A 22,665-nucleotide genomic window follows, 5' to 3' on the forward strand; every position below is an offset into this window, starting at 1 on the left:
ATATTAACAACATATCAGATATTTATCCATCATTTTAACACAGAAGTCAGTCAGTCAGACAGACAGACAGACAGAGTCAAATAGTCAGACAGACAGACAGAGGAGGAAATTATATATTACATATAAACATCATATTTATTTATGCAGGATAATTCTAAACACAGTCAGACAGACACAGAGAGGGAGGAGTGAGTAAATTATATATTACATATATAAACATATTTATTCATGCATTATTCTAAACACAGACAGACAGAGACAGAGGAGGGAGTAAACGATATATTACATATATAAACATGTTCATTTATGCATAATTCTAAACACAGAGACAGAGGGAGGAGTGAATAAATGATATATTACATATAAACATATTTATTTATGCAGGATCATTCTAAACACAGACAGTCAGAGACAGAGGGAGTAAATGATATATTACATATATAAACATATTTATTTATGCATGATAATAATTCTAAACACAGACACAGTCAGAGACACAGAGGGAGGAGTGAGTGACTGAATGTACAGTGCTGTGTAAGTGAGTGTACCGGAAGTGGTACTGCCCTGAACTGATCCTGGGAGAAGCGCGGTAGAGACGGAGAGAGAGAGAGAGAGAGAGAGGACGGTTAGGAAGGAGGCTTGCTGTACTGTCTGTCCAAAACTACACATCTAAACTACCACTCTATCTGTGAGTTATTCTCTCATTATTAACACTAACCCTCCTCCACGCCTCTCACAGGCTCAGGGGACGAGCTGTTAGCTTGTAGTACTCGTAAGGTACATAAAAAAAAGATAGAAGCCCAAGCTGGGCTAGCTAGCTAGGCTAAGCTAACGGCTAGGCTAAAGCTAGCTGTTCACGGGGCTAATTTATAGTTGGTCGCGCGAGCGGAGCTCGAGCTGCCTTCCTTATTGCCTTCACCCTTCGCGTCCTCCGTCCTCGCTATAGTACGACACAACAAAATGTGTGATAATTTTAGCGTTTTCAACGCTTTATTAAAAAAAAATGCTATTTTATTCGGACTCCGCGTCGACGCGGTTTGGTGTATGATGTTCAAGTTTCAACTTGGAATTATTACGTAATTGTTCTTCTGGTCTGACTGTCTGTCGGTCGCACGACAGACACTTGTCGAGGAGAGGAGAAGTCGCTCGACTCAGGAAGACGGGAAGGGTCGGCCGCGCGACAGACTGGTAGAGAGAGAGAGAGAGACAGACAGACAGACAGACAGACAGACTAGGGAGAGACAGACAGGCAGGTGGAGAGAGACAGATGGATTCCATGACACCATATATATTTTTTGTTCCTCAAAGCAGAATTTATCCCCCCCCTAAAAAAAACATATATATTTTTTAGGATATTATTTATTAGAGCTGGTGAAAATGGAGCAGATCACATCTAAAACTCACTATAATAAATATTGTATAATAATGAATAAAATGTGTGTAAATGACTAAATGTGAGCGTGTGTCTAAAAAAGAATAAAATAAAGCCAACATAAATGACACCAAGCGTCGATTTCCAACCAACAGCTAAGCTAGGCCTCTGTGAGACTGACTGACTGTCTTGAGTGACGTTATAATGGAATGGATCACATTTATATATGTTTGAGATCTACTGCCGATCTACAAGTTCTCAACGCGGCGCGGACGTGACGCTTTGAGGTCTTGTAGATCTGCCTCTCCCCCTGGTAGAGCGCGCGCGACACCGCCCTACGAGTCAACGCTGTGGCCTAGTAGTAGCTAGCAATGCTAAGCTAAGATGCTAAAGCCTTTCTCTGATTGTTTTATATTCTGTCCTGACCTGTAGTAAAAAAAAAAACGGGTGTGTCGCTTGCCCAAATTTACACGCTCGATCTGCGATTATTATCGATTATTGTGATCGATAGATCGGGTTATGTTCGGCGAATATAGCGAGATTGGAAATGCAATAAATACTTAGCTTTTAGCCTTTAATACGCCCCACCACCAACCAACCAACCACCAGAGCGGCCGGCCGGGCGGGCTGCAAAAAAACCAACCCCCCATTTTAACTCGCATTCATTCACCATGATCATGTTGTTGGATGATCTTACTGTGTGTGTGTGTGTGTGTGTGTGTGTGTGTGTGTGTGTGTGTGATCGGATGGATCGGTCCTCTAGGACGTTTTTTTTTTTTTACTAAACATTCCCCCCCAGGCAGTTACTGACTATTAAACATCACAGTCGAGTTAATAACAATTATAGAATGTTGTTGTGGGGCAGTTTTAAAGTAGCATTAGCTAACGTTAGCATGGTGTAATGGAAGGAGAGGGGTTGTTGTAAATGAGAGAGGGCCGTAAAACCAGCAGTAAACCCTGAACCCAGGAAGGAGCTGAACTAAAGTGAAGGAGGAAGGCTGTGGTGCTAATGTTGGCTAAATGTCTGGAGGAGGCCTCAGCCCCGTGTTTAATTTATAGCCAAATGTCGATGGTTATTGTCACCAACCAACTAAACCACTGTATGTGAGGGCTCCCAGCTGTACATGCTTTGGCAATGCAAACGTGTTTTCTCATGCCAATAAAGCTCCTTGGAGTTGTGATTTGTGAGGCCGCCTCATGTTAGCTAAATGTCACTGGTTATTAATTATCACCCACTATGAGGCTCCCCACTGTATATACTTAACATTTTCAACTGTTTTTATGATATTTTCACACTTGCTTTGGCAATGCAAAACCTATGTTTTCTCATGCCTATAAAGATTTATCAGATGTCATTTTTGTCACCCTTCATAGAACTGTATATTTGTACATCTTTAAATGCTATTGATGAATTGAAAATGGAGAACCCTGATGTAAACAAGTCTTAGTGCTTTTTACCCCTAGTTTTATCGTCATAACAGATTTTGTATTGACCCGTACTATCGTTTGAACTGTACCCATTCTACGAACTGTGAATAAACATATCCATCAATCAATCAATCCTTTGAATTGAGTTGAATTAGTGAGGCGTCACCCCCGTGTTAATGTTAGCTAAATGTGGATGGTTATTATCACCAACCAACCACTGAACTGAGGCCTCACCCCTGTGTTTAATTTTAGCACATGATTACACTTGCAAGTTGTTGCAACTTCTTAGCGTCAGGATAATTGGTTCAGGCGAAACTAGGCGAGGCATTGGCACTGAGAACAATTTGATCATGACACATTATTAGCTGGTGTTTCACTCTAGCTAGCTACCTCATATTAGCTTTGAAGAAGTTAATGTCATTGGCCCGGGTTGCTTCCGACAAAGTTGGGTTTTTTATTTTTTGGCTCTGCGATCCAAAACGTTTATCCATGCATGATGACACCTTTATTGCGCCACGTTTTGAGCTTGTAGATCGGCTAGTTAAACAACTTATTATTTTTTTTTCTAATTTATGAAATGTATTTTTTTTTTACTTCATAAAATTACTGGGGAAAGAATAATAAATCTTTGAATTAATGTTTTTCAGAATGTTTTTATTTTTGTAATGTTTTGAAATAACAATCAAAACAAATGTTTAGGTACCCTTGAAAATGTGTCCGCGACCCCTACCTACCGAGTCCGACGACCTCAGATCAGCCGAGAGGACCTGCTGAATTTTAAGCATATTACTAAGCGGAGGAAAATAAACCAACAGGGTCCGACCCAGTGTTTGGGAACCTACTAGTGAGTCTAAAAAGGGTTTAACCCATTTAGACCTGAGGACGATTCTACAAATGTCTTCTAAATTTGAAATTTCTGTTAGTGGTACTCAAACTTTTGTCAAGGAGCCGAACAAATATATGTATAGTGCCGCCAACCCCCATCTGATAATATGTTGTTCCAGGAACCCCCCCAGAAGCAAAGATTTGAGTTAAAAACGTTCGCTCTGAAAGAATATATTCTAACATTTGGGACACATTTTCACAATTTTTCAACAGCTAAAGTACAACATAATGCTTAAAACACCAAAAGGGGTTCCCGTCCCAAAATGGGTTATGTGGATAAGTGACTCCTCATATTACACCTTCTCTGAAATGGTCATTTTCATCCTCCCTCCAGTCTAGAACATTTTTAGACCTGAGCTCGATTCTACAAAATGTCATGACAGTTTTCTGAAAAAAACTATGTTTCTATGTCAGTGGTGCTCAAAACTATTTCATGTCAAGGACCCCTAAAATTATATGTATTTGGCCGCCGAACCCCATCTCACAATGTTGTTCCAGGGACCTCCCAGAAGATTTGAGTTAAAAACGTTCACTCTGAAAGAATATATATTCAATGATTTGCAGAATAAAAAATAGCAGATCTACTAGCTCGTAGCGTGGCACGCGCTATGAGCTTGTAGATCTGCTATTTTTCAATAGCTAAAGTATAACATAATGCTTAAAACACCAAACGCATTGAATGGGTTCAGAACGACCTGGTACAGAAGTCATTTCTCTGTAGTAACGGTCAATCGGTCATGTTTCTCTCAGTCTCTAGAACATGGATAAGAACGACCTGGTGCAGAATGATATTGAACTGTATATTTTCTCTGTCCCTCAGTCTCTCACATTTAGAACATGGATTAGAACGACCTATAGAAGGGTTAGCAGGGTTATATTAAACGGTCATGATGTGACTCGTGTCTCTCTCTTCTCCAGTGTAAAAACGACGTATGGATACTAAAACAGTCCTGTTTCTCTGTCCCGCCAGTCTAGAACATGGATAAGAACAACCTGGTATAGAAGGCTTGTGGTAACGGTCAGGTTTCTCTCTCCTCTGTCCCTACAGATAAAGTCAAAGTCGTACGATTTGTCACACACGTTACTGCAGTGATATTTGTTCTCCGCATTTGGCCCAACTCTTAAAGTGGTGAGCCGCAGCCAAGGAGCCGTGAGCTGCAGCCACGCCGCACTCTGGAATCATTTTGATTAGTTGATTTGACCCCCCCAATCGAACCCATTGATGCTGAGTGTCAAGCAGGGAGGCATTTGGGTCCCATTTTTACAGTCTTTGGTATGACCTGACTGGGGACCGAACCCCCAACCTCCCAGTTTCAGGGCGGACACTCTTAACCACAAGGCCACTGTCTGGTCAATCTAGTAGGTCATGTATAAGAATACATTTCTCTGTAGTAATGGTCATGTTTCTCTCTTTCTCTCCTGTCCCTACAGATCTAGTAGATCATGGATAAGAATACATTTCTCTGTAGTAAGGCCTAAAAAAAAAAAACTTTGGTTTCCGATTGGCTGTCATTTTTGGGCTGAGTAGGTAGGGAATTTATTTTATTTTATTTTTTTATTTTATTTTTCGTGGGAAAGTTGGGTAGCAAGGAATTTATTTTATTTTTTTTTATTTTTTCGTGGGAAGGATGGGTAGAGAGGATTATTTTTAAACTTTTTTTTTTCCTACGGCAATGATGGATAGGCTTCTTTTTTAATAACTTCAATATTTGCCTGAAATACCATATTTTAAATAATGAATGGTTCAAGTACACATAACACTACGTCTACATGCCTACAGCTAAACATTTGAAAACTTTGAATAGAATGTCCACACACTGGTTGAATACTTAATACGCATGTTTCATGATAAATTATTTTTATGTGATGTATTCCCATGCTTTTTGTTCTTGCTTAATGTAAATCGCTCTGGATTAAGAGCGTCTGATAAATGCCTAAATTGTAAATTGTACTGTCTTACAGTAACTAGAAGGCTCTGACAGTAATGAAATGCACAGTCACGTCAAACTGCTGCCCCTCCTCCTGCCTGCAACTCAGTTCATTTGAACTGTGGAATCATGGCAGGTCTAAGACTACATTTGCAAGCCCCCTATTTTATTTAGTTGCGCCTGTGTTTTGGGGTGGCATGAATCTTTCATGCTTGTAAACATTGTGAAATCACGTGTACTTCATTTATTGGCCATCCAGTTTTAGGTAACTGTGGTGTCAGCAACAACCCACCTAACGTAAAACAACCTCTGCTTTCCAGCTCATGTTTTGACATAAAAAGTTAGAACGTGTTGCTGGCATCAACATAGCTATAGTGCTAGTTATTAAAAGACAAAAACATAGCTAACGTTAGCCCCATATATGATATGTGCCCTCTCCTCTCCCTACGCCCATTCATGTTTTGATATAAAAAGTTAGAACGTGTTGCTGGCATCAACATAGCTATAGTGCTAGTTATTAAAAGACAAAAACATAGCTAACGTTAGCCCCATATGTGCCCTCTCCTCTCCCTACGCTCATTCTGTAGCTCCGAGCACATATATGGGGCTAAGCTAACGTTAGCTAACGTTCTGACGGGGTAGAAGCATGAGCCGAATGGGTTTCCTCCTCCTCGCATCTCAGGGCTATAGATACCGAAAGTCAAACATGCCCAGCACGCACCCAGCCTGGGCGCCTAGAGGCTCCAGGGTGGGGGGGGGAGAGTATGTCGGCTGAGATGATAGTCCATTTATCCGCTCGGTCGTGTCTCCCTTCTGCGGACTTAAACCGACACCGGCACGGTTTCACCTCCTTAATTATGTCTTCAAATGTTTTTGTACTCAATCGTATGATCTGTGGCGGTGCTTTGCACGGGCAGTGGACAGTCACAGACACCGTGCACAGGTCCATGCTGTATGTTGTCACTGTTGTGTTGTGCGTCTCCTCGCGATGACGCATTCCAAAACATTTGCGCACGTGATATTTTAGACGAAAGAAAACTTTATTTTGACTTCGCGCGTCCCAATGGTCTCATCAAAGATAATTTTAATTTTAATAAAGACCTTTTGGGTCTTACTCGGTCGCATTCTGAGCTTATTTTTTATTTTATTTTTTTTTCCACCAAATGCCAATAAAATAATATGAGTCGCGCATATTTAATAGAGTCGGTCGGCAACCGGAAACCAAAGTTTTTTTTTATTAGGCCTAACGGTCATGTTTCACTCTCTCTCTCCTGTCCCTGCAGATCTAGTAGATCATGGATAAGAATACATTTCTCTGTAGTAACGGTCATGTTTCACTCTCTCTCTCCTGTCCCTGCAGATCTAGTAGATCATGGATAAGAACGACCTGGTACAGAAGGCCAAGCTGGCCGAGCAGGCGGAGCGCTACGACGACATGGCCGCCGCCATGAAGTCGGTGACGGAGCAGGTAGCGTTCACGACGAAAAAAAAAGAATCCATTAATCAAGACCCGAGATCAAAATTCTTAAAAAAAGACTTCTTAATCAGTTTTGTAATAGTGTCAGCGGTGCTCAAACTATTTCATGTGAAGGAAACCCAAAACTTATTATATGTAATTGGCCGTGACCCCAATCTGAAAATATGTTGTTCCATGGACCCCCCCCCCCCCCAAGAAGCAAAGATTTGAGTTAAAAACTTTGAAACTCTGAAAGAATATATATTTGGGTTGTGATTTTTTCAATAAATAGCGGATCTACAAGCTTGTAGATCTGCAATTGAAATCCTGAATATTATTTTAAACTTTTGAATTGTAATGCTGAAAAGTAACATAACAGTAACATAATGCTTAAAACAGAAATAACTGAAACATGCCAAAACAATGAATGAATTATTATGAATTTTGTACTTTAGCTGTAGTGTGTGTGTGTGTGTGTGTGTGTGTGTGAACTTTTCAACGGGGACCCAATTATGAAAAAAATAATGACGATAGATTAATAATGAGTAACGATTGCGACGACCCCCCCATCCCCCACCAGGGCGGCGAGCTGAGCAATGAGGAGCGCAACCTGCTGTCGGTGGCCTACAAGAATGTGGTGGGCGCGCGGCGCTCGTCTTGGCGTGTCATCTCCAGCATCGAGCAGAAGACGGAGAGCAACGAGAAGAAGCAGCAGATGGCCCGCGAGTACCGCGAGAAGATCGAGACGGAGCTGCAGGACATCTGCAACGACGTGCTGGTGAGCAGGGGGGTTGGGGATGCAACGGTTAATTCAGGGGGTACTAGGCAACTTTGGTGATGGAGAGCATACATGGATGTATAGAAAATAAATAGATGCCCCATTGGCCACTGCAGTTTGTTGGAGTGACCTCATTGGCCTCTGCAGTTCGTTGGAGCCATGTGTGTCAAACGCGGAAGGCACTCACATTATATATATATATATATATATATATATATATATATATATATATATAATGTATGTGACTATTTCACAGAGCGTCTTTTTCCGGGACTTGTCAGACACGAACCCGCTCTGTCTGTGACGCACGCGGAAGTTCTGTGAAGCACTATAGTCTAACGTTGCCAGACTGTTGCCTCTCGCAATGGTCGTCTGGCTAGGCGAGACTAGTGAAGCACCAACGCTGGAAGCTTGCCCTGACTTGAGTTCATACGCCCCAGAGCCGAAGGATATGTCTATTATGGAGAGGGCCACTATAGTTCCACACTCACTCCAGAGGTCCACTATAGTTGCACACTCACTCCAGAGGGCCATTACATTATTTCCACACTCACTTCAGAGGGCCACTATTATTATTTTTTTCCGTAAATTAATGCCCTAATTTGTCATTCTATGCAGCACACAACACCTTGCGTTGTGAGGTGTTGTGAGCTTGTAGATCTGCTATTTTCTATCTGTGGAACAGGGTCAAACAAAATGTAATGCCTCAACTCCTACAATTCCAAGAGCTTATCAGTCATGTAAAATATGATTGTTTTGCGGCCTGAAAAGGTTGAGAACCACTGCATTATGAGACGACGTTTGACATAAAGACTTTGCTTAATCTCAAACCTTCCTGTCTGTCTGTCTGTCTGTCTTTCTTTCAGGGGCTTCTCGACAAGCATCTCATTGCCAACGCGACCGCCGCTGAAAGCAAGGTGTTCTACCTGAAAATGAAAGGCGACTATTATAGATACCTCTCTGAGGTAGCCAACGGTGACTCCAAGAAGAGTAAGTTAACTTTAAAAGTTTAGATTTTAACCATTATTTTGGCTATTCAGAAACAGCTGTGTGTGTGCGCAGAGTAGTTGTGTAAAAAGAGTCCATTCTGAAAGGCCTCCTGTTCCATTTGTCTCCCTGCAGCCACGGTGGATAACTCTCAGCAGGCGTACCAGGACGCGTTCGACATCAGCAAAAAAGAGATGCAGCCCACGCACCCCATCAGGCTGGGCCTGGCGCTCAACTTCTCAGTCTTCTATTACGAAATCCTCAACAACCCAGAGAGGGCCTGTACCCTGGCAAAGACGGTAAGCACTAATAGAGAGGGCCTGTAGTACCCTGGCAAAGACGGTAAGCACTAATGGAGAGGGCCTGTAGTACCCTGGCAAAGACTGTAAGCCTTAGAGAGGGCCTGTAGTACCCTGGCAAAGACCGTAAGCCTTAGAGAGGGCCTGTAGTACCCTGGCAAAGACCGTAAGCCTTAGAGAGGGCCTGTAGTACCCTGGCAAAGACGTTAAGGAAACCCGCTTCTCGGAGCATCTGTTCGTTTGCTCGTACAACGCATTGTAGGACTTTTAAAGTCGCCGGGGAGTCATCAGTTCGTTAAGTATGTCACTCTACAGAGGTGTCTTTTTATTTATTTACCGGCTGTCATTATATCGCCGTGGTTTTCACACTAAACGATTGATTGCCGACAAGGGATCACATACTGGACGAGTTCACCAAGCTGCGATCCAGACCGAGACATATATAGGCTACATTTGTTTTTATTCCAATTCCTTTTGACATGTCCTGTACGTGCAAGCTCCTGTGATAAATGCGCCACACCGACACAGGATGCTTCTCTCGCTCTCTCTCTCTCTCTCTCTCTCTCTCTCTCTCTATCTCTCTCTCTCTCTCTCACACACACACACACACACACACACACAGGAAGAATATGTGATAGCCTATGTGAAATAATGACGGATGCTAAATCTTGATTTTCATTAAATGATTCTCAGACTGTCTCTGTCTCTCTCTGTCTCTGTCTCTCTCTGTGTGTGTGCACGCACAAACACAGAACACACGTGGTCCAAATGTTTCCATAAAAACAGTTGTGCTGCTGCATATTTAACAGCACTATTACGCTAATAGTGCTACCAATATCTATGACACCTGGATTTACCCAAGGAATAAGTATGACCCCTGGAGTTACCCCCAGAATAAAAGTTATATCCATTTATCGATGCAGACTGTCAGCTGTCATGTGCTCTGTAATACAGACCTTCTCTGGGAGTGGTCACAACCCCGTTCATGAGCAAAAACCCTCAGCGATCAAAGCCCGATCTTGCGTCAGATTGCGGGTTTTGTCGGCAAGCACCAAAAAAAGCTCCCTGGCAGAATAATCGGAGCAAATGTCTTGCAGTGTGTAGGGGGCCCTGAGTTAGATCGTGCTTGTATGGAATGTATGAATGCCCTCTCGGTTGCTAGGCGATTGATAAAACCTGGAAATCCATCCACCTCCATTTGTAAAAAAATAAAAATAAAATGATTTTAGCTATTTATTCTGTTTCTGTCTACTGTTTGCATCACGATTCAAATCGTAATTGACTTACGATATATCGTTACAGGCAGTGTTTTTGGCAGCAAGTTTTGGTCATAGCCCCTTGAATAGTTTTCATTTAGTTTTAGTCACCTGGAATGTCTTAGTGTTAGTCAAGTTTTAGTCGACTAAATCTACAGCAGAGTTAGTCAACTAACATGAATTTTGGCGGGCCTTGATGCCATTTTTACACTTGCTGCGACGTGTTGTGAGCTTTTTCCGGCTATTTTCAGCATGCAACAAAGTGTAAAATTACTTATACTAGACCTCTTGTCCACTAGTCCCTTCCTAACATTTTAGTCTAGTTTTTATTTGTTGACGAAATGGTCAGTATATTTAGTCTTTAGTTTTAGTCACCATAGCTTAGTTTTCATTTATCTTTCGTCAGTGAAAAAAGGTAGTCAACGGACATTTTTCGTCTTAGTTTTAATTGACGAAATCAACACTAGTTCCACGCCTAGTTGTCACAGATCACATTCAATGAATGCATGAGCGCACACATGGTACGTTTTTTACTGACATGGGCGTGAGCTGAAAGATAAGTCTGTTTGCTCTTCTCTCTCGCACAGGCATTTGATGAAGCCATTGCTGAACTCGACACTTTGAACGAAGACTCCTACAAAGACAGCACCCTGATAATGCAACTACTAAGGGACAACCTGACTGTGAGTTCTTCTAACTAAAGACCTGATTTCCTTTTGCTTCGTACCGACTGCACAATGGTGTGGCTGCTTCTCATTAAGACGAGAAGCGGCCACGTCGTTGAGATAAATAACCAAACGTATCTAAGGAACGGCGTTGAGTTTGACTGCAAATGTTGATTACATTTTAGACGTTTTTTTAAATGAAATTACATTTAGTTTCAGTCATATTTTGATTTATTTGAAATATTTTAGTTTTGGTCTAGTTTGACTAAATTAATACCATATTTATTATTTTAGTTTGCTAAATCTAAAGTTAATTTAGTCGACTAAAATGTATCTTAGCAGGCCGTGACGGTGTCTACTGGTGTTCTACTGAATCTCTTCTCCACCAGTCCCTCCCTAACATTTTAGTCTAGTTTTTATTTGTTGACAGAATTGTCAGTATATTTTATTTAGTTATAGATTTACTCACCTTAGCTTGGTTTTGATTTAGTTTGTCAGTGAAAAAAGGTAGTCGAGAAACATCATAGTTTCGTCATAGTTTTTAGTCGATGACACTGTTGGTAACCATAGATTATAACCTTATAGATTTTTACGGTGTCAAGAGTTAAATTATTGTTAAACATCTGCATTACTTAATTCACAAGAAGTCTACACAATTGGAGAATGTAGAAGAGTTGTTATTTTGATCGTTTGCCTGTTGTCGCTCCTAATGGTACCAACATCAATACAGCATGAAAATGTGGACAAAATCTTATCCAACGATAACAAATTATCCTTTAGACTTGGGTCTGAGAGGCTAAATGTCATCAAACGGTGGTCCGTGTGGCTAAACGCCTAATAAATAACGGACCTTGATGTGAATTTTTTTTGAAAACCAGTGAGATAAATTACTCTCTCTCTCCCCCCTCTGTAGCTGTGGACATCAGAAAACCAGGGAGACGAAGCGGAGGCCGGAGAAGGGGAGAACTAAAGGAATAAATTGCACTGTTTAATCCACCCTACACTCTTATCTTAAACACAGACAGCTTATATACATCCCCCCCTCCTCCTCCCACTCCATCAGCCCCTCCCCCTTCTGTATGACAAGCAGCCTGAATTGCTCCTCCTCCTCCAACTCCTACCTGGCCAACTAGCTTACTACTAACCGCTCTCTGGGTTTTTTTCCCCCGGGAGGCGACGAACGAACGAACGAGGGTCGTTTTCAGTTAGCGGTTTCAGTCAGTCAGTCACACTTTGTGGAAACATGTGGTGTTGAGTAGCTAGAGAGTCCATGTTTGCTGTTTTTTTTTTTTTTTTTTTTCGTTGGCTCTGTGTGTGCCGGGGTGTGTGTGTGTGTGTGTGTGTGTGCGTGTGCTAGGTTGTGTGTTTTGAGCGAGCGTGGATGGATGTTGTTGAATGATCGATCGCGTTTGTGTGTTTGTACGTACGAGATGTAGGGGGGAGGGGTTGTGAAATCTAATCGTCCTTCCTTTAATTCCTTTGTCCCCAACTAGTTGGTTTGCATTTCTCATGCTTTTTTTGTTTTCTTTTTGTTACGATCATTTTTTCTTTTCTTTCTTTTTTTTTGTGAATCGTTATGGTGTTTCCAGGTTTTATCGTGTTGGTAATTAAAAACTGGCGGTTAATTTTCACCAGACACTGTGATGATGCTAAGTGTTTTTTTGCTTCCCAAAACCAAATTGTTTTCTTTGTTTTCTTTTGTTTTTTTTGGAATTCAGACAGACAGTACAATCCTGTATTTAATTAAAAACAAAAAACAGCAATTCTGCTGTGGGCTCATACAGAACGGAGGCAGGCTGTATTGTGACACTGGCATCTTGGTGTTTAATTCTCTGTTAATTATTATAACGTATCACAAAATCACCCATTTTAAGGGGACCCCCTTTAGATACATTTCATCATGATAGATTTCCTCCCAACAACATTTAAGACATTCCACTGTATTAGGCTTTTAAAAAAAATGAAAAGAAAACGCAGTGCTACTACTCTTTATTTTATACTTTTCAACTAAGTGTGGATTCGTCTGTAGTTGTATTCACTCGTTCAGGTTGTCGCTGCTGCTGCTTGAACTCAGTACAATGAAAAATGGTATGTGCTTAAATGTAGTTCCATGTGTTTTGCAAGATTGACTATCATCTATATATGTTAAAAACCTCTAAAAAAATTACCTTTTATTGATGTTAATTGAAAGAAAGAAAGAAAAAAATACATTACTTATCACACTGTATCAATCCTGCTTGCAAAAAAAAGTTCCTCCTTAAAGCGGTTGTTTTCTTCCAAAGGTTTTTGTGCCTGGCTTTCTCTTGCAGCCTCTTTTTTGTTTCTAATCAGGTGGCAACGGCTATGTTGTCTTTTTTTGGGGGGGTTTTCTTTTTCTTTTCTAACAACTTTTAAGTAAAAGTATGAGTTAGGCAAAGACACGCTTCCGTTGTTATTAACATAGAGGCTTACGTCATTTGATAACCGCCGTGTGTCGCTCCTCTTGTTCGGCTCCAACTCACAGTTCGTGTCGCGAGCCGAAAACGGCCAGCCCATGTGCGAGCTTGGCTCGCAGGGTCGGGAACAGGACGTTTTCGGCACAAGACGCCGCCTTCGTGCGAGACGAAGCACGAATTTGGAGCAAAAAAAAAAAAAACCTATTCATACTCCAGTTTTTGGTGAAAGAGGTGACCGCCGTTCGGTTACTTAGTAAAAACGATAGATGTTTGGGGTGAGAGTGGTGAGTCGCTTACCACCGCGGTTTTCCCAACCACCGCGGTGGTCAGTCACCTTCTCGCCTAAAACTGCAGTATGAATAGGCCTTGAGTCTGAAAAATGGCTGTTGAGATCCGATGCAAATAATTCGAGAAAACCCCCATCCATCCATCCCTCCATGCCATCCATCCACCTTTTGAAGAAGCTCAGTGTCACAATACTATGTTATCACCACCACTACATTCCACAACATACTGTAGTCCAAGACACCATTCCACATTATAGCTGACAGTCTGTTTACTATTGACAATGTTCCAATGAATTGAGGTAATCTTAAGTTAAAGAAAAAAGAAAAGTAAAGGAAAAAAAAAAGTTCTTGTCAATTTATCTCTATGCTTGATGAAAAATGCAGTTAGTGAATGTTGGAACAAAGCCTGGCTGTATATCAGGTATCTCAACTTGCTTTGTTTTTACTGAGAAGTCTTCTGGCTAAAAAATATATATAATAATTTGCTTCTGTAACAGTCTTATTACCCAGTGCACACACGTGTTGTGAAAAATGTAGAATAGCTCTAAAAAAGCAACGATGATGATGAAATGGAGATAAAAACAAATGGTTTGGTGTAATTCTAGATTTGTGTATGTATCTTTAAAAAAAACCCATTCTAGTTTCACTATACATGTAAGAAATAGGAACGTGTCAAAGACCATTCAGTGAAATAAAGTTTCGTTTAAGATAACAGGCAAAATATGTCTTCATCTTTATTGCAAGATATATATAGGGGTCAGATGTTCTCCAAAAAGGCATCTGAAGAAAGAAAACATCTGCAAAAGTTATCAGTCAAAGCATAATTTAAACACATTTTTGTTTGTTCAATTGTTGGGTGGGGGTGGGGGAAATAAATAAAAGTCATTAGATGTCAGGTTTACTTTGTAACTGTTAATTTTGTTGACTAAGACTTGAAAGACTAAGGTTTTTGATATTTAGTCGACTAACTAAAAACTAGTCTAAGACTGAACAATTTCAGATGACTAAATAGGACTAAAACTAAAAGGTGTCTTCAAATGACTAAGACGAAAAAACAATCATAATTTGTAAACCATGCTGACAGACTGATATAGAAAACGAGCTTTAATAGACTAAACACTTCTAAATCGCGGCCACCAGATGGCGACATTACGCTGTGAAGACTGTTTAGGACTAACCTTGGGTCATCGTCATCAGCAGGACATCCACCCAGGTGTTTTTTGATGGCAGTAATTAAGAGCAGCTGTAACCTGTGCCTACTAACTAACATCACTACAGTGTGGATTAAAGGAACACCATAAAACCAAGTAAGTGTCAGCACAATTCACACATATCTAAAGATCACTTGGAGCAGTTTATTAAATTGATTTGTTTTCGAGTTATAATCATGATGAATGACCACTCATGATAGCACTCACAACAGAAAGAAAATCATCTTTTGATATAAAGTACGACCTTGTTTATTATAGACTAGAGACAAACTTTTTGTTTCTGTCCATGAAGAGCTATTTTTGATGGCTGAGAAAATCATGGACTTCTCACTCTTGCTGGAAAGTTTAGGTCGGTGCGAATGTTGTGAACATGTTGGTCCGAAAGTGTTTTTAAAACAAAGTAAGAAACAAACTTGACCGTGCAGGCCTTGGGCCTACTTTTTCCCCCTCTACAGATAATTCAACATATCACGCATGTTGTTGTTGGCCACAGCCCACATGGCTTGACAAACTGGCATTAAATAGGAATTCTGTCCGAAAACGTCTGTGGTTTTCAGCCTTTTTCATACCAAGGTCCTAGCCCAAACATTTAGACTCTTTTTTTCGATTCTGACGAATCTCTCCGAGAGTCTAAATGTTTGGGCTACCAAGGTCCATTATTTATTGGAGCCAGTGTATTATCATTTTAATCGATTTCGACGTTTTCAATGTACGAGTCAATGTACGGGCTCCGCTCAGCTGTGTCTCTAAATCCCCTCCCCAGGGGGGAGGGGATTTAGAGACACAGCTGAGCCCCCTGCAACTCAAAACATGTACAAATGCAAAATATAAAGGTGCTTAAAACCTGATGTCCCAAATGTTAGAGAGGCCTCCGGGTAGCCCTCCAAGCAGAACCCAATGGTACTGAAGTTTCTGACATTTCTGACACACCGACCATGGGGTCCTGTTGCAGCAGTATCCTGCCACCTGGTACGCGGACATAATAAAACATAAACACTGTGTTTATGGCCTGTCTGCGCTCTTTGACGACTTATTTTCGTGTGAAGGCTTCTGAATATGTGAAGTATAAGTACCCATACATACCGCTGCGAATATCTCCTGTGGCGCGGAAGCCGTTAAGTATTTTTAATCTTTGTTTGACCGATTTGGTCGCTTTGATTATTCTCTTCCTTCCTTGTTTATTGACACCTCATTGTACCGCCTATCTGGCTAGCTAGTGGCGCTATAGCTATGACAGAGCAGATCAGAGGCAGGGACGTAGCCGCACAAGCCAACCGCACACCGGGAGGCAGTACAATAAACGGTAAACAAGAAGAAATAAAGCGACCAAATCGGTCAAACAAAGACCGTTAAGTAAAAATACTTAACGGCTTCCGCGCCACAGGAGTTATTCTCAGCGGTTTGTATAGGTACTTATAGTTCACGATTTCAGAAGCCCTCAAAGGAAAACAGGCCGTCAAACGCCGCAGATACGATGTTAGAGAGCATATTTATGTCCACGTTCCAAAATTCCCATACGAAAATATAGTTATGAACAGGGACCCTACAATAAAGCGACATCAAAATTTCAGAAAAGCTTTATGGAGGGTTCCAAGAGGGGCTAGCCTCCGGGTAGCCCCTCTCGGAACCCTCCGTAAAGCTTTCGTACGCCGAACGCCGAACGCCATCGTAATTCCGGCTTTCACCGGATTCGCCCCCTAATTTTGCGCTCCCGTCTCCATGTGCCCAAAAGAACACACACACACACACACACACGCACACTGTGAATGCGACCTAAAACACTTCTTTATTGGAAACTGTGGACTAAAACATTGCACAAGCACCCCGTAGGCCTCTAACATTTGGGGCATCAGGTGATGCACCTGTTATGTTTTGCATTTGTACATGTTCGGTGTTCACTGTTACAGGCACTCAGAGTTGTCTGTCCAACAATCGATAAAACCTACGAGTCTACTCTAAATAGTCTAGTAGCCAGAATGAGATAGAAATGCCATTAAATGGGGGTCCGTGAAATTAAACTGTGTGAGAATCACTGCTAGAGCCGTAAAAAGTTTGGGAACCACTGTTTCAGAGCATCTTGCCCCCCCCCCCCCCCCCCAGCTGTGAGCCAAGATGAACAGCAGTGGACAGGCGTACCCTCTGGCCTCTCTGTATGTGGGAGACCTGCATGCGGACGTCACTGAGGCCATGCTCTATCAGAAGTTCATCCCCGCCGGACCCATCATGTCCATCCGTGTGTGCCGAGACCTCATCACCCGCAGATCCCTCGGATACGCCTACATAAACTTCCAGCAACCAGCCGATGGTAACGTAGCCCTTTTTCTTTTTTTTTTTGATTTGTATTTACTTTTTTGGGGCTTTTTCTGCCTTTGGATAGTTTTACAGTAAGTTGACTGGACATCAGTGTTGTTTTTGGCAGCAAATTTCTATGTCTTTGGACTGAAACTTCATTTAGTTTTTGTCATTTTAGTCACCAGGAATGTTTTAGCTGACTTCATTCCATGCAATTTTAGTCGACTAAATCTACATTTGATTTATGTGTAAAAAGTGTAAAATGACTTATACTGGATGTCTTGTCCACTAGTCCCTTCCTAACATTTTAGTCTAGTTTCTGTTGACGAAATTGTCAGTATATTTAGTCATCATGGCTTAGTTTTTATTTAGTTTTTGTGTCAGTGCAAAAAAGGTAGTCGACGAACATTTTTCGTCATAGCTTTAGTCGACGAAAACAACACTGGAAATGGGAGGAGAGAGATGGGGAGTGACGCGCAGCAAAAGTCTGTCGGGACCTAAACCCCATTCTGTGACCCTAAACCAGTGGTTCTTTAACCTGCTATTTGATTACAATCGCCCAATATTTTAAATGTATGAATCTTCTAAATGTCCCAGCGGAGTGTGCCCTGGACACCATGAACTATGAGGTCATCAAGGGGCGCCCCATCCGCATCATGTGGTCCCAGCGCGACCCCGGCCTCAGGAAGTCTGGTGTGGGCAACATCTTCATCAAGAACATGGACGAGTCCATCGACAACAAGGCCCTGTACGACACCTTCTCAGCCTTCGGGAACATTCTGTCCTGCAAGGTACGGACGGTCAACTGCCCAAAAGTCCAGAGATGTGCTAAGCAGATGGGAGTTCTAGCCTGGCCCACTAAGGGTGAGCAGGAAGAATATATGGGGGGCGGGCGGGCGGCAAATCCCCCTAAAATGCATTGAAAACTAAGCTCTCATCATATCTGTATCACTTCTGTTGTGCACATTTCGTGAGCCGTCGGCCCGTCACCAGTCTCTCTCTTATTACTATATATTATTATTGTTTCTTGATGCACCTTGCTTTTTCCTTCTGCCTTGTTTCATCTGTATACTACAGTACTTTTTTTTATCCATCTATCTATCTATCCCTACCTACCTCACTATAGAGCGTCGCAGTCCTTTCATGACGAGGTGAGACCCAGAAGTGAATTCCCGGTTCATATTCTCCATAGGCTTTTCAAAAAGTATTTATTTAAAGACGTTTACGCCGCGGACAAAGCCAACTGGACTTGTGACAAATCATGACAACAAACACAACATTTTGGGCCGAACAAATAATTACAAAGAAGAAAAACAACAAAAGTGTTGTAACCTGCCGTTTTCTTCTTCTTTCTAATTATTTGTTCGGCCTGAAAAAATGTTTGTTGTCATGATTTGTCACAACTCGAGTTGGCTTTGTACGAGGCTTAAAAGGTCTTTAAATAAATACTTTTTGAAATGTCTGAGGAAAATGAACGGGGAATCATTTCCTGGTCCCTGGTAGGGGGCGGGACTGCGACGCTCTATACCGAGAGACACTCTGGGCATGTCATAATAGATAAACATTCAGTGAAAATAGCCAAACATTGGCTGAAAATGACAGATTGGCTATTTTCGTTGAAGAGATTTGGTGTAGAGGGAAAGATGGAGGGGACCAAGTTTAGACTACTATTTACTATTTTTGAAATGACTGCTGCTGAGTGAAAACCATTCCTCTTGTCCAGGTCGTTTGTGACGAGAAGGGCTCGAAAGGCTACGGCTTCGTTCACTTTGAGACGCAGGAGGCTGCGAACCGCGCCATCGAGACCATGAACGGGATGCTGCTAAACGATCGCAAAGTGTGAGTTAAAAGTTTGATTAATCCGTTTAGGATTGAGACCAGACTCTACAACTGTCTTGATGATGCCACGGACATCGGAGCTAGCCCTGAATGACCACAAGTTAGGTCTCGGTAACTGTGTGTGTACAAATGAAACCAAAAGGAACCATATCGATGGTCCATTTGGTTCCATTTGGACACTCTCCGAGTTGCAAGTAAAACATTTGAGAGCCGCTATAGTACTAGTTGGACTCCCAATGTGCCATAGTTTAAAAGTAAATCGGTGTCATACATGTTCTGAAAAAAACCTGGAGACTTGACATTCAGTAATTGATCAATACAAAGAACATTATAATGGTGTGTGAAAAAAGAAAAAATATATTTTTTCGTGTATGGACATATTGATGACCCCTGCTTATGACTAGGCATGTAACGATTTATTCAACTCACCGATACGATTCCAATCACAATATTACATTCACAATATGATTTTTTAATTATTTCTCTCACACATCCAGTATTTTCTTTTTTCTTTTACAATACTGTTTGTTTTCAATACAGTAGCAAATGACAGGATTGGAAACCTTTTTTTTTATTATATAATTTCTCTTCCACAAATCTCAAATCCTGTTTTATAATAATACTCTTTTCAATAACTAGCAAGCAAATAACCTTTTAACAAAATCTCAAATCCTTGAATCACGATACAGGGTTTTTATTAAATCGTTGCAAATTGTCAGTCTATATCGATATATGATATCGTTGCATGCCTACTTATGACTGTTCATTCAGCCTATTTGTAGCACAAACAAGCCACCAGTGAGACTCTTTGCAGATAACCTTCTGTGTGTCTACTTCTTGCTCAGCCTAGAAACAAGTGGTGAGTTGGACTCTGGCATTGCCAGCCCAAAAGCCACTGACCTGGGTGAAACATGTCAGTTGTCACACTCCCGGAGTAGGTCAGTAATCTGTGACTTGTGAACTGGCATGACTATGATGAGATGAGACACGCTGAAACGGCAGCCGCCTTGCTAGAATCTTTATCAGCTATTTAAGTTTATTCAACTCCTTGTGTAGAATATTGTGTGGCATCCTGTCACTTTTGTCGTTTTTCTAAATTTTTGTAATGATTGGCGGATCATCGTCATTTAATTTTTAATAGCATTTTGCCTGCATGCGCATATCTGACATATTTCATCACAGAATCATTTGGAACTGAAAAAGAAGTTTGTACTTAAATGTCCCTTTTTGTTTTCTTCATATTTTTTTCTTCTCTCAACGGTGGCTTCCATTTTTCCAGCTTCGTCGGGCACTTCAAGTCCCGCAAGGAGCGAGCGGTGGAGTTCGGGGCCAAAGCCATGAAGTTCACCAACGTCTACATCAAGAACTTTGCTGAAGACTACACCGACGAGCAGCTCATGGAGGTCTTCTCCAAGTTCGGTAGGACCCCACGGACCACTCTTTCACTGTCTATATTTATACATAGCTGCACATGGAAATCAGTGTTTTCGTCGACTAATACTAAGACAAAAAATGTTCGTCGACTACCTTTTTCCACTGACAAACTAAATGGAAATTAAATAAAAACTAAGCTATGATGACTAAGACTAAATATACAGACAATTTTGTCAATAAATAAAAACTAGACTAAAATGTTAGGAAGGGATTAGTGGACAAGAGATCCAGTATAAGTCATTTTACAATTAGTTGCATGCTGAAAATAGCGGATCTACAAGCTTGTGCGTTTGTATATCGTCTATTTTCAGCAAGTGGTTACGACGGCATCAAGGCCCACCAAAATACATTTTGTTCCACTATATCAACTTTAGATTTAGTCGACTAAAATCTTGTGATATTTAGTCGACTAAAACTAGACTAACACTAAAACATTGTCAAACATGGACCCGGAATTATTTTGGGGGGCTCCCAAAATTATTTAAAAAAATCACACCCGTGTGAACTGAGTGGTGCAACTCCCCTCTCCCCCCTCTCTCTCGCTCTCTCTCTCTCATTAGCAGGCAACAGTGCAGCACTATCTATCTCTCTGTTTCTGGCAAAACAGCGCCCCTTCTGGTACTAATAGTCATACTGGTGCTCATTAACGTCACATAGGCGGACACATAGGTGAACCAACACATAGGTAAACACGGACATTGCTGTTCCTTGGAGTGGTTGCACCACTCCAAAAAAAAGATAGATATATATTATTTTTGTTTTGCAACTGAATGGCTGGAAAATATAAATTTAGAGTTTGCATAGTACATAGTGCATGCATAAACTTTCCTTAATTATTATCTGGTTTCAGTATTTATGTTTGATGTATTTTCTCTATTATTAAGGTTATTGTTTGTATTGGTGGTGGGGAGGGGGGCGGGCGCAACGTGTTGTGAGCTTGTCGATCAGCACACACACATGTACTGTATGTATATAGATAGGCCTCTACACCGTATATCTAGGTGTGCCCCGAGATTGTTAGGCTATGAAAAGTGTGCCCTGGGACAAAAAAGGTTGGGAAACACTGGTCTATGGGGCGCATTGGCTCCGCCCGTGCTAACCTGTTCCTCGCACTCTGTGCCGCGCTATGAGCTTGTAGATCTGCTATTTTTCAACAGCTAAAGTACAGGGCTTCCCGCCCAAAATGTGTACACCAGGGGTCCTCAACTAGAAATGATGAAGGTCCACAAATATTTTTTTGAATAAGACCGAGGTCCGGTCCCATGTGCGGCGTCCATCGGAGAGCGGGGCTCTATGCCCGGTGCAGAGTGCAGGCCCGGAGTGGAACTCCAAATCAGGCCGGGAGTTATACGCCCTGGCAGGCAACACTGCGCGCGCGCATAGCGCGCGCCAGAATTTTGGGGGCCCTTTGGGGACATTTTGGGGGGCTTTGCAGCAATTTCACATGAGAAATGTACCATCTGATGTTATTTTTTTTGGGTGGTCCGCAAAGAGGTGGTCCGGACCGCGGTCCGCCAGTTGAGTACCCCTGGTGTACATTATCGAATCATCTGGGAATCCGTTTTGGAGCCAGTGGGTGATTGTTCTGTCCCTGGAAATGTGTAATTTTCACTTGAAGATTCTGTACTGTACTAAGTTTCTGTACTCTGTGCTCTAAACGTCCCAGGCAGAACTATGAGCGTGAGAGTGATGAAAGATGAGAGGGGGCGATCGCGAGGATTCGGTTTCGTCAACTACTACAGCCATGAGGATGCTCAGAAGGTAAAGGCTATGATAACATGACGCTATCCGAAGTCTCTCAAAGCATCCAGGGTGCTGCAGCCCTACACGTCAAATACCAAGGAAAAGACTGCCACCACATGCCTTAAAACACTCGCATGACTGAGAGGCCATTTTGACCAATTTCTTGGAGATTTTGAAGTTGATTATCTTTTGCCATGAAGGTTCCCCTTCCATGACCATCATCATTCCATCATCTCAGATATTTGTAATTTGTATTCTTGATTTGTATTTCTACATATAGAGCAACTTTCTTTCAGTATCACTACGCCAGCAGTAGCACAACATTCCATTCTGGGTGGAATAATGGCAAAATAGCAGTAGTCTTTGATCT

General features: G+C 41.7%; 1 protein-coding gene and 1 pseudogene across 2 annotated transcripts in view; both read left to right on the top strand.

The window, feature by feature from the left end:
- The first annotated feature begins 547 nt into the window (after window positions 1–547).
- On the top strand, window positions 548–13,667 carry LOC310861895 (14-3-3 protein beta/alpha-2). The gene is made up of 7 exons (XM_083769612.1): window positions 548–688; window positions 6,974–7,081; window positions 7,650–7,847; window positions 8,714–8,837; window positions 8,970–9,133; window positions 10,977–11,072; window positions 11,968–13,667. The coding sequence occupies exons 2-7, from the start codon at window positions 6,986–6,988 to the stop codon at window positions 12,022–12,024; spliced, it is 735 nt and encodes a 244-aa protein (XP_083625738.1). The 5' UTR covers window positions 548–688; window positions 6,974–6,985; the 3' UTR covers window positions 12,025–13,667.
- Window positions 13,668–17,099: 3,432 nt separating this feature from the next.
- LOC310862005 (embryonic polyadenylate-binding protein-like) overlaps window positions 17,100–22,665 on the top strand; it is a 31,574-nt pseudogene continuing 26,008 nt past the window's right edge. The window contains exons 1-6 of the transcript in view: window positions 17,100–17,292; window positions 17,877–18,070; window positions 19,003–19,118; window positions 19,964–20,052; window positions 20,398–20,537; window positions 22,219–22,313. The product of the transcript in view is annotated as an embryonic polyadenylate-binding protein-like (transcript). The remainder of the gene's footprint in view (window positions 17,293–17,876; window positions 18,071–19,002; window positions 19,119–19,963; window positions 20,053–20,397; window positions 20,538–22,218; window positions 22,314–22,665) is intronic.

The sequence above is a fragment of the Protomyctophum parallelum genome, assembly GCF_964188405.1.
Source record: "Protomyctophum parallelum genome assembly, chromosome: 7".
NCBI lineage: Eukaryota > Metazoa > Chordata > Actinopteri > Myctophiformes > Myctophidae > Protomyctophum > Protomyctophum parallelum.